General features: G+C 39.2%; 1 protein-coding gene across 1 annotated transcript; it reads left to right on the top strand.

Moving 5' to 3' along the window:
• The first annotated feature begins 1,528 nt into the window (after positions 1–1,528).
• Positions 1,529–10,817, top strand: LOC131877773 (uncharacterized). Its single transcript, XM_059223556.1, has 4 exons — positions 1,529–2,080; positions 7,541–7,743; positions 8,183–8,380; positions 9,782–10,817. The coding sequence occupies exons 1-4, from the start codon at positions 1,950–1,952 to the stop codon at positions 10,501–10,503; spliced, it is 1,254 nt and encodes a 417-aa protein (XP_059079539.1). The 5' UTR covers positions 1,529–1,949; the 3' UTR covers positions 10,504–10,817.
• The last annotated feature ends 2,221 nt before the right edge of the window (positions 10,818–13,038 follow it).

Genomic DNA, 13,038 nt, shown 5'->3' with positions numbered 1-13,038 from the left:
AACCGAATGGTTTTGAGTCAGGTGCTTTACGCAACCCAACACAATGAACATGTTTGGTGTTAAACGGTGAACGCACTAACAATTTGGCTCAATACTTCAATGCTACTTGCTTAGACAAGCAGGTAAAATGAAATAAATGTCAAAATACAATGAATGCACAGTGCAGTTTGGCTGGGCATGTTGTCTTTGATTTAACTCCATGGAATAGCGTTGGCTGTTCATGACCGCGTTCACTTGACAAGCCCTATTGGAATCGCTGAGAATATTCTCGATTGGTCGTCCCTTCACAGTAGCTTTAGCTACCGTTTTAATTTCATTACTTTATGATGCTCTAAGTCAGATTGAAAAACTTTCAGTTATAAAACTATTAAATCGTTGCAAATTAAAAAATCCTTATTCATTGTGTTAAGGATCACACTTAGTAACCACTTCCATAGGGAATAGAATGTGATCTATCAAACTGCTTCTGAGTACATGAGTTATGCACTTACATAGAATTTCATCAACATCTATATGGTATTTCGATGACTTGAAAAATATGTATTGGTCAACCTAGATCACGGTCGCCATGTATTGGCCAACCTAGATCACGGTTGCCATGTATTACCTAGAAATAAAACAACGGTTGGTCTCGGTGGTAAGTCGTAGACTCTCTTTTTATTCATAGCTAAACATGGCTTTATATACAGAGAAGAGCATGGCCCTTACGGCGCCTGTTCCAAGTCTGTCGCAACATGTTGGAGCATAGAGTCCCTCTTTGGGATCAGGGTGTGGTTCTCTCATGACGATGCTTTAGTTCGTATACAAATATATGATATTCTTTCATTTTCATAAATAGTTCTGTAAAACTTAAAGATAGTAAATGCTGAAACTTAAAGCTTATTCAGAATGGAAAATTCCCGACAATGGCTCTTAAACATGAAACTGGCCAGTCATGTCTTTGAAATATTACATACATATGTCGGACAGCTTAATTTTCAAATTTGTCATTTTTCCAATGATTATTTTCTACGAACTGAAGATTTTTTCATAAAACACTGATAAAAATTTCTCAAGCTTTAAGATCAACATTTTTTGAAAATTTGGTTGCCAATCATATCATCATAGTTGTTAAATGTTTATCTTAAATAAGTTTTAGGTTACACGATAAACAATTTTAGCTGTTTCTGCATGCTTCAGAAAAGCGAAACACTTTTATTCATTTTTGGGAGATTGAAATACCGCAATATACTTTGTGGCAATTGCTGTAGGGTATAACCAGACCATTTTGCGGTCAAATTTGATGCAATAGTGGATTTTCGCCTCAGTGGCGCCCTGCATCTTGATATTCTAGAATGGACCTCAAATTAACCATGACAACCAGTAGTGTGTACATGTATTGCATTAAAAACCTATATGTATCCAATGAGCTATCCGTCTTGCAATAAAGATTTTAAAAAAAAACTATCTTCTCATTGGTTTCCAATCAATTAATATGTTGATCAGAGCTACTTGTAACGATTCATTTTTTTTACCAAAGTTGGTCCTTCTGTGGTTTCAACAGAGAAAATCATTACTAGAAGACTTGTCATTTGAGCATGACCTTGCTAAGCGTTGTGGGAACCCTGCCACAGGCAAGTTCAATTTCAATTGGATGACTATTTTCTTCATATTGTTCCAACTACATGCTCTCCGATACCTTTAACCCCTGCGTGAGTATCTCATGGTTTCCTTCAGTCTTTATGCCTTTCATTTTGGCCATTGGGTCCTTTGATTGGTTTGTTTTGACTACTCATTAGTTGGTTGAAGCTCGTCGATAATGATCACGCCTGTGAATGGCATTCATGGTCTCATATTTAGGACAGAATGGAGTGCATTATTTAGTTCTTTGGCAAAGCAATTACTCCTGAGCTGTATTAACCATAGTCAATCCAGTTGGTCAATTTACTATCGAACGCAAAGGAATCAAAATGTTTAGGTTCGTTATTTTGTGGATTGTTGGCATCGAATTGTGCATGGGTCTAACATCGCTCAAGACATCTCAATTTTCCTTAATGTCAAAGCATTGTAACGGTTCATGGGACGTCAAAGAGGAAACAAGGTATCTGTTCACATTTTAATTTTTGTGTTTGTTTTTTTTTCAGCCTTTTTAACCGCTAAAGACAATTTATTGTTATCCCAAGTGTTAATACATTTATATTTCATCTATTTTTTACCTTTTAATCTCTTTATGATATTTGGTCTACCAATGAATTTGAGTTGGCAAACCGAGCAAACCCCTGAATCTAGGGTTGATATATCCAAAAATTTGTCCAAGTCTGACTTGAGAGATGCAATTGGATCAATAAGCCTTACGTATTCCCTGCGAATATTAGAGGGATGCAAATCAAATAATGAAAGAAGAAAAGTGGACTACATGGTTTGAACTAGCCTGGATTCTCGAGGACTTGAAGGTGCTCTCAAAACGCACATTAAGCCTCTACGGTCACCACAATTGACCCTAAATCCTGGGTTGGGACAAAGCTCATGGATGCTTTTGAAGACGTACAGCATCAGATACCTTTCGTACCTTCTCTGAACATTGTACAGTCCCAACTTGTTTAATCTCTCCCAATACGAGAGCTCTCTCAATCCTTTAGTACTCCAAGTACAACTGAATTATCTGTACGGTTTGCTGGATTTGACTCACTTCCGTGGGAAGGCTATTAGAATTGGCCCACTTTGGTAGAACGTCATTGCAAAACGATTTGCCATAAATAGAGAAGCACAAAGAAGCAATAAACATTTTTTGATTATCGTTTGAAACCAATTAAAAAGTCTTTAAAATGTTAACAACATTAAAAACATAGAAACTATCTTCTGATTGAATATTTAGATAGGTTTAAAGTTAGTTTTAGGGCGTCGCTTTAGCTGTAACAAATTTCAATCATAGTGTCATCTTCATGGTAACAAATCATTAAATTACGGATTCTTAGAGATATCTTATAATAGGGGTTGAGTCATCACGAAGGTCATTACTTGACCTCGAAAACCTAAGGCTTGATTTTTTACTACTTACATTAGGGTTGAACTTGTTCAAAATTTGGATCGCGAACATTTTTTGCCATTTTCACCATTGACCATGTTTTATGTTTTTGCTCGTTTTGGATTTCGTGTCTTAAAGGATATATTGAAAATATGTGAGACATGACAAATAAACGTCCTTCCACATTTCCTTAGAAAAAATTTGCTTGGCAAAAATTGCATTCCTTGGGCGGAAAATGATTCTGCATACTTGTTAAGGTGAAGTATGATAACGGTTTTCTTTTCTTTTTACCAGAATACTTTGATACAAATGTACCTATGAGTATTAGCTTCTCACCGGGTAAGTTTGAAAGCCCAGGATTATATCATAAAAATATTAAAATCAATTTGATGTAAATCCTTCCCTCTCACTTGTATGGTCACTCACGACGCAAACTTCTTAATTACAACCCGACACATTTTTTATGCACTGAACGCGCATGTGGTTGGATATATCGCACGTTTAAGTCCAGAGATATGTCACGATGCTAACTCTGTACAAGTCGATTGTTCAGCCGCATCTTGAATATGCCTCTCCCATTTGGGCTCCAATTAGTTCAGCAGGTTTGCAAAAGCTCGAGCAGGTCCAAAGATGTTTTACTAGGAACATTGAAGATATGAGAGAGCTCTCGTATTGGGAGAGGTTAGAACGGTTGGGATTGTACAGTACTCAGAGAAGGTACAAAGGTATCTGATATTGTACGTTTTCAAAAGCATTCATGAGCTTTGTCCCAACCCCAGGATTTAGGGTCAATTCTAGTGACCGTAGAGGCTTAATGTGCTTTTGAGAGCACCTTCAAGCCCTCGAGAATCCAGGCTAGTTAAAACAATGAAGTCCAACTCTCTTCTTTCTCGGGCTCCTTCATTGTTCAATTTGCTGCCCTCAAATATTCGTAGGGTTTATGTAGGGGTAGCAAGATTTAAGTCAGACTTGGACAAGTTTTTGACTAAAATTCCGGATCAACCTTATATTCAAGGATTAGCCAGATCAGCCAACTCCAATTCGTTTGTCGATCAAATAATATATATAAAATAAAAGTCAAGTAAAATATAAAATCTTCAGCGGTAAGGAAGTCCGCAACAAAAAAAAGAATACCACAATCAAAAATATATTTTAAGGCTCAACAGAAATTGAATTGTCAATTTTTGCTCTTTCCATCCAGCATATTATGAACAATGAAAGACTGAAAATTGTGTTTGCTCTTGACTACTTTGAGGGAGTTCTTGGTTTCAAATCTTGTAGCATTTGCCACTTTATTGTTTACATCTTCTCAATCAAAATACATTGGACTGAAGACCTGTTTCAGTCCAATTTCAAGCAAGAAAATCCTTTTTGTGGCTTGAGTATAATCCATCAAATTTCCAAAGCTTCCACATTTCCACAACTTAAGTCATAGGCTTCTTGCAATGAAGCTTTACTGGCTTGAAGGTGCCTAATACTGTTTTTCTATCATGACCTGTGCGATATTGTTTCAAAACTTCAAAAACCATCAGTACCCCATTCAGGGTCTGAATTTTGACTCCTCAAAGCATTGTGATGCCATACATTTTGAACAATTTTGTCAAGATTAAATGCCAATGCTCATGAAAAAGTCATTAGTCATCAAATGTTAGGCTTTTTGGAATGTTTGAGGCCAAACACACTATTCCTTTAGAGAAGTATGCTAAGAAGCATAAATTATTGGTCATCTAACTTTTAGGAAAAGTAACGAGAAACGCCACTAACATTTTTCAAGGAATGGTTGTGTAACGAATTATTATTTTTGACCAAAGTAATGGTCACTGTAATTTGTTCATTTTATTGAGAAACGACTAATGCCCTGCTTGTTAACTACTTTTTCAAATGTTATTGTTAGAGGTGTGATATATTTTGCCTCTTGGCCATTTCCTTTGAATGATCAAGTTCAAAGCATGAACCTTTACAAAGATTGTGGTTTTCATATTTTGCTCCTTCATTTGCAAACATCTTGCTGATTAAACATAGCCAAGATTTGGATAAATATAATTTAAAGCAACAACCTATGATGTAGTTCAAGTTCATTGACGAGTTCAGATCAAGATTGCAACAAAACATTGCAACACTTAAGGCAGGGCTGAATATCCTAAGCCAAAAGTCACATAACAAATGACTCCTTGAAGTATTAAAGTGTAAGAATTATATCAAGATGCATTATAATATTCGGTGCGTAACTTTAACAGCTAAATGGCCAATTTCAGGATTATTTGAAGCCAAAACCGTTATTTGGTCAAAAAGCATCTGAGTATTTAAAATTGCCCCGAAATGCAAAGATATTTGAAATAAAAATTAAAAAAGTCTACTCATCACTTTTATTTCCCTATCTCACATAGCTTCTGATCCCTCATAAGAAGTTTAATCTTTCTTCACCTGATTTCAAAAGTTTTGAATGACGCAAAACAGTCTTGATGATTCCTTACTAACGCTGTTTCCTTTTTTGGCCGCTAGAGTTCGTTCAACTCTTACCTCGCGGCCCCTATATCTTCACCTTCTTGGCGGCTGTAATAAATGCCGACCCGGGGAAATTATAAAAGCAGAGCTTTAACTCCAGAAATAAAAGACTTCTTTTGAGTGAGCTCGTTGTCAGAGAATGAGCTGCATAGCAAGCAATTCATAGACTAGGGTCTTGGGTGAACCTTCACATTTATGAGCTAACACCTTTGCATCCACACAGTTCCTCTCACTTCAGGAAAAATGTAGCCAGTGATTTGGCACACATCCAATTGACACAATGTTTGGCAATATTGGACAAACACACTTCAGATGCAAATGATTATGGAGCAAATAATGAAAAAGAGCACATTCCTTCTCGGCCATTTTTGTTGTGCTTGCATGCGTTTCAAAACTTTAGGACCTTTTTGGTTGGATAAAAGAAAGAACTCGCCAAAATCCCCCGCTATTCCAATAAACCTTGAACGAATCTCGCTGTTTTTCTTTACCCTTTTGGGCCACACTTCCAAAACTCGTTTTCTGAACAAGCGTGAGTTCATCATTTTATGTGTGTGCATGTGCCTCAATTAACTCGACCATGTTTTAACTATTTTGCAAGTTACTATATGCCTTTTATAATCAAATATTTTTTCCTTACTATGTCCCCTTTCTCTTGAATAGGAAACCCTTATTAAGTTCCATTCGTATCAATGATCGTTTCGGGATGGAAAACGGCCAACAAATTAGCAATGTAACTGGGCTTTTTACATTTTGCCAACGTTAAAACCTGATAATTGTGTGTAAATTTTGTTCAAATTAGCGTAATCATATCTATGAGTGTGGATAGAGTTGCAAAATAGTTGTCAGAGACATTGACGTTGAGAAACTTTTTGTCTGTGATTGCAACCCCACCATTTACTTCTCGCCGAATCTGCCAACGCCTCTCTCTGGCCAATGGGAAACGGGCTTTCGTAGCCCTTCTACCAAAGGCGGAAATTCTGGTATTTTGACGCAGGCTGTTCAGGTTATTTAGGCAGTCGAACTTGAATGTTCCTAATGAAATATCTTTGAGCTTGCTCGACCTTCTGAAAGCCTATGGCCTAGTGAACTCATTGAAACTCAAATGGGGAAAGCAGATTCAAGATGTGGCTGAACAATCAACTTGTGCAGATTTTTTTTTGTAGAGAGTTGGCATCATGATACTATCTCTGGATTTAAAAGCCCAGTAAACCCAACCACTTATTTGAAAATATTTGCCCACCTTCAAGTGGATATGCTCATCGAACTATCCATTATTTTGGAGGACTCCCCCCAATTCCTTCATACACAAGATCTGCACACTATCTTTTCCTCCATTATCTATGAGTGGAGTAATCCATAGAGTACTCTATGACCATTTAGCACTCTATGAGTGATCAAAGGCGTTGATCCTAAGGTCGTTGACTCAAACTGTTGACCTGTTTAAGACCAAATAACCCTCTGCGACCCAAGAGTAGGTCCGATCTAGATCCTTTGCAAGGCTTTTGGAATCTTTGGTGCCTAGAGTCCCAGAAATCCGCTATTTTGTTAAGATTTAGTCTTGCGTTTTGTTTTCCGGACTCTAATAAATAATGTTTCCGTGTCCTGGAGCATCTACTTGTTTCACAGATCAATAAAGATAAGTCACTTGTTTGGGGACCGATTACGATCCCACCATTTTGACTTCAATCCCATTCCCACGGCTGACCAAACTAAGGGGACAAATAAAAAGCTTAGCACCTACGGATTGTCGCCATAGTTTCAAGAACAACGTTTTGGAAACATTTGTCAGAATCAGCTGATCAGCAATGTCTTTGCACGGTTTTATAAGCAGAGAGGGGCTATTGTAAAAATGGGAAAATAAAACCCTTGAAAACCCCAATCACAGTTTTAAGAACCATGTTGTGGAAACATTAGCCACCATGTACCGGTATTTGGTGAATGAAAATGCAAAAAACATAGAACAATGAAGGTGCTCGTGGTTCATAAGAATTACTAATATATGTACCTAAATCAATTTCTCTCTTGTTGCAGCGTGGTATCACCAAGACTTGAATTGTATTCAAGTTGTGTATCTCAATCACAAACCTGTGATGCCATTCTCGAGGATAAAGAGAACAGCAGTAGCCAGATGATCCACTTTACGGAGAAGTTCATATGTTATCCAGAATTTTCAAAAAACGCTAATGGGATCCATCTTCAGATGGGCACCCATAACTTAAGGGAGGTTAAAAAGAGTAAGTGAATTTTCATGAAGTCAAGATGATATCCTATCCGATATGAAAGAGAAAATGACTAGTGATCATCATCATACGAGTGACCTTTTACCTTTTTTACTGTTGCCATTGTAAATGTAGTGTTCAAATAAATTCTGATAAGCAATTATCGCTGAGGGTTCTTCAAAAGAAGCAGAAAAACGAACTTTAGGTTTATCACAAATGTGGGTAAACTCACACGATGTCATTGATGCACATAGATATGTGAGATCAAGTAAAGAATGCTTCTTGAGGGCGGTTTTAAAACACGCATTATGCTTCTTCGGATATGAGAGTTGACGCTGAGTCCTGGGTCACTACCAAGCTCAAGGACTTGGAGACCTACATCATCAGAACTATCATAATAACGTGGCCCGAACTAGAAGACAACGTGTAACATGCTTTTTCTTTTCTTTCCAAGGATTCTATTTAGGTCTTCCCACTACAAATCTGGCACATTCAATGGATAGCTTGGCCAACAGTAGCCCTGTTGAGACCCTCACAATCCCCTGGATGCCTCGTTATGAGCAAGGAGGAACTTTTGGTCCGGCCACAAAATACAAGAACGGTTTTGTGTCTTGCCTTGGATGGACTGTAAACTGCTATTATTGGCATATAGGTAAGATATTTGGGCCTGTTTGTCAAAAACCATGCTCCGAAAAATTCACCCAGGTCGCATACCTGGTATTTTTAGATTGTTATGCTTTTCCGTTACACTCCGCTTTAACAATGATGATCATGTAAAGATACTGAAAGAGGAACAAAAATGTTATTATTGCTTTATTATCAAGATTAAAAGAAAACACTTTCACGGGGAACTGAATGGAGGGAAGATGGTGAACAAGAGTGAGGGATAGGAAAAAGAGTGGTAGACTCTTGGGTAGTATGGTCGTTAACCTTAGGGTCCGTAGTGTAAGTGACGTCATTTACGGTCAAAATCCCACGCCTACAGAGATTGAAGAAGTAGATCCATTGTTGATACAATTTGATCCAATCCTAACCTAACCTTAATTCAGCATGCCAAACCTAACTTATCATAACGTAACCCAAGGACTTCTAGAGATATGGAGTGCGAACGGCAGCAAAAATATCCTATCTCCTAAACCGCTCATCTTATTCCGAATAAGCACTTCGTATGACCACAAGATCTTGTTAAATAGATGGACTTGGTCAAGCTTGAGCCCAAACCTGTGCTTAGGGAACTCAGGAGACATGTTCAAAGTTATGTAGCAAACACTACATAAAATTTGAATTTTCGGCTTGCTCTTGGTCAGCTACATAACCTTTTGACAACTTAACCTTGAAACGAACGATTTTGTATGTAAATGATATAAAATTGACCTACCGTTAATTGAAGAGATCTACGTTTTTTATTTTATTACTTTAATTCGAAAAGTGGCTCAGAGTTACTATGACCAAGAGCAGACCGATTTGGCGGGGAGCTCGTTCACAGTCCATATTTCTAGAAGTCCGTGCCTAACCTAACTTAACTTTACCTAACATTTAGGTTGCAAGGGTCTGGGGGCGCCTAGGCCGCGCTGCAAGTCTGCAGCAGCTTGGATGCAAGGTCTGGGAACGCCTAGGCCACGGCGCAAGCCTTGGAACGAGCTTGTTAAGCTGTCGCTGCATTACATAGAAGAACTGGTTAGGCATGCACTATGGTTTTAGATGATTGGAAGTAATGTTAAGTGTAGATTGGAAGATATTTTGAGTGAAGATTCACCTATCAGCGGGTACTTCACAACATAAATCGGTTGTTTTTTTCCATTAGCCGTAGAAAATGTTTTTATCTAATCTGACTCGCCGATTGTAAAGAGAGAACGAATTGTATTGAGCATTTGTCACATTGCCCTTCCCACGCTGGGTGTTTTCCCCGGCTCCGTCCACAAGTCAGGGGTGAAAGGTCCTGACTTGTTGACTTTCCGTTGTGATCAGAAACATGAAACTTAGATCAATTCGAACAACTGTCCCCTACTTAGGCAAAACAAGAACACCGAATTACTACTATTTTCTTCTTCAGGCACAGATTTCTGGGATTCGTTTCCTTCACTACTTGAACCACATGGTCATGGCGGACTCGTAGTGGTCGATATTGGGCTCATGGTAATTGGGGGGACATCTGGTAGTGCCCAATATACAGACAGTGTTGAGGTGTTCAGCGAATATCTCCAAAAATGGGAACCTGGCGTTAATCTCCCACAGAAAATGTCTCGTCATGCAACACAAGCTTTTGATGAGAAGACGGTTATTGTCAGTGGTGGCTGGGACGATGTAACTTCAATTTCCAAAGTCTACAAATTTGTAACAGGAGAATCACAATGGACAATTGTGCAGGATCTCCCTTTTAGCATCATTCATCAATTCTCTGTTGTCGCTACTTTGCCAGACCTAGGAAGAGGCATTCTTGCAGTTGCCGGGACGACTAACCCAAGCCCAAACCATCAGCCCCACTACCAAGCTTATTTTTGGAATACCACCACCGGCACCTTTATTGACGCTGACAATTACGATTTGCCCACCGATTGTGACGTGTTTGAAGGTTCTATGTTCCAATTCGGACAAACGCTGATTATTTCTGCTTTCTATGAATCTACAAACAGAACCACTGCTCCTCTTAGCTCTAAAATAGTGACCAAAGACTTGGCCAACCCAAACAGTTTGTGGATAACTCACGATGCGGTCGTTGAAAAGGGTCCACAAACACAACTTGCCTTTGAAATTGATGAATATATTTTTAATTGATAATAAAGGCACAACCACTTCTGTATTGATGTCAAGTTATGAACATTGCCCTTTGGGAATTACTCTATATTTAGAAAGTTCACGCATAGATTACATAAGCGATGTCACAAGTCGAATCCCAAATCAATAATGCATTTGAAGGTAATGGAAGAAGCAATACACCACCCATCTTAACTCTATTTGGAATAAGTCTACAATATGTGTGATGCATGCAGTCCTGAAAATTTAAACAGTCACGAAACTGAAAAATATTTACAGAATAAGAAATTTTATGTCATACGGCTTTTCCTTTGCTTCTTGAGAAAGTAAAGTTGCAAGGCCCCAAGAATGGGCACAACTTCAGAAAAAGTACTCGACGTCAAATCATAGAGAAAGCAACTCCTAGAGATTGCGATGAAAGCTAGCTGGGCGTACTGAATGTTAGCTAACCGGCTGCTAGGGTATAGTTTCTGATTGTAGAGGCGCTGCTTTCCATCAGTTGGTCACTATGAGCATTGGTAGGTGTGGTGATGGATAGTGAACGTCCCTATGATGTTGTAGACGGGGACAGGAACCATGATGCGCATGGTTCCGTCGTCAATGTCGGTGTGACAGGGTAGTTTGTAAAAAGCTTCCAGGTTGGTGGGCTCAAACTTCCTCATGTTTCTCATGCTCTCTTATTGTAAATATTCAATCTAGTCATGTAGATAAATGTGTACTAGTCAGAAATACATTGTCATCTCATCAATCTCCCAATGAGAACATGAGAGTGTGTTAACAGGTAAATAGAACCAACAATATCTTGAAAGTCTTTGGATGCACGCACGCTATTTCCCGGATTTTACAGGTTTTTTGTCCATGCGTCAAGTTCTTAGTTGCTCAAAAGCAATATCAGTATTGACTCTCGCACTTGATTCTGAGTGGCAATCGTGTTTACAAGTCAATGAGCCGTGTAATCCACCCCCACGTTCATCCATGGTTTTGGGTTGTCTAAACGCAAAGCTGGCAATGGGGACATTTTTGGCGAATTGAACTTGATGTAACGACATCGGGGGGGTCTTACACTTTGTGACGATGCTCTTCACATAACCAAATCAGCCAATTACCCAATTCTTTTGTCTCAATATATCAAACGTCTGACGTTGACTGGTATGCATTCTTGAGAGACGGAGGTGTAATATTTTCTTTTCGGCAACCAATCCTTTGGTAAAATCATTGGGTTTGCAAACCCATGAGTTAGGGAAGACGATAAATGCAGCTTCGTTTCCATTTTGATTAATTCTTGTTTTGCATCCCAAAATACAGGAAGGACCTTTTTGAAGCCAATTAGGCTGATCCACGTGTTTCTGCTTTAGGAATTCAATCTCGTTGACAACATTCTTTCTTGCTCATGACGAACTAGAATTGTCTCCGCCCAAAATATATCTTCGTTACTCAAGTATTTGACGTTTGAGATGGGGGTTTGCTTTGACACACTTCTCTTCCCAATTTTTTGGAATGCCAATCGGATGCGGACCAAAACTTTCACGATCTTTAACCATGACTCGCAATTTTCTACCAGTATATCTAAGAACACTGATTTGCGGGCTGCTGCAGGTTTTTTCACATTGCCCCTTGATTGTCCTTTGATCCTCCCATCTGGGTAAAGTACAAGTCGACTTCTTGCGAACAGTCTGTCAAATAAGGGAGCTGGTCCAAATCGGTATTATCACTGCCTGCCTGCAGCTTGATAATTGTGGCCACCACTGGGTGCACCGGCCATTCATTCCTTGGTTTTGCGAGAAAATCAGAACCTTTGGACATAAACTCAAATTTGTCTTTTAGCTCCATGAGGCTACACCCTCGGATCGGCAAATCAGCCGGGTTGAGTTTGCCTGGGCAAAATCTGATCTCTGAGGTTTCAGTCTTCTCTAAGATTTTTTCAATGTGACACTCCTCCCAGACTTTACAGGGCCCTTTCCTTTGTTGAGTTTGTTGCAAGTTTAAAAGAGAATTCGTAAAATAGACGATCTGTTCTTGGTTGATCTCTCGATTGAAGGCGTTTTGGAGGTAATGACCAAGATTCGCGGCCATGAGCAGTCCTATAAGTTCCGCTCTGGCAATTGTAAGTGGGTCCTTAGCCTCGGCGCCACTGCGTAAATTTCTGGGCATTAGTGAACTTTTTGACAAAATGAGTTGGAAATTTAGCGATTCTGTGGCTTTTCCGCAGATCCGATAGGCACGCCCATTCCTGCCGTGCTGGCATCAGAGAAGATAGTCAGAAGGACGATGGGGCCCCTAGTACACCTCATGAAGGAAAACTCTTTTAACAATGGGATTTGATCAATCCATTTTTTGAAGAGCTCGACGGCTTGTTGAGCCACTGGGTTAGAAATTTCCCGCCCTTGGAGGACTACACCTAAATCCTTCATGGATGAGACCTGCTCAATGTCCTTACCTTCATCATCTAATAGTGGAGTGTCTAATGGCGTCGACCCAAAGGTCATTGAACGGAATTTCATCCCATTCAAGGCCATGTTACTCGCAGCAACCCAGGAATAAATTTGGTCTAGGACC

This window comes from Tigriopus californicus, chromosome 3 (genome assembly GCF_007210705.1).
Source record: "Tigriopus californicus strain San Diego chromosome 3, Tcal_SD_v2.1, whole genome shotgun sequence".
NCBI classification, from domain to species: domain Eukaryota; kingdom Metazoa; phylum Arthropoda; class Copepoda; order Harpacticoida; family Harpacticidae; genus Tigriopus; species Tigriopus californicus.
This window is presented reverse-complemented; position numbering and strand designations above follow the sequence as displayed.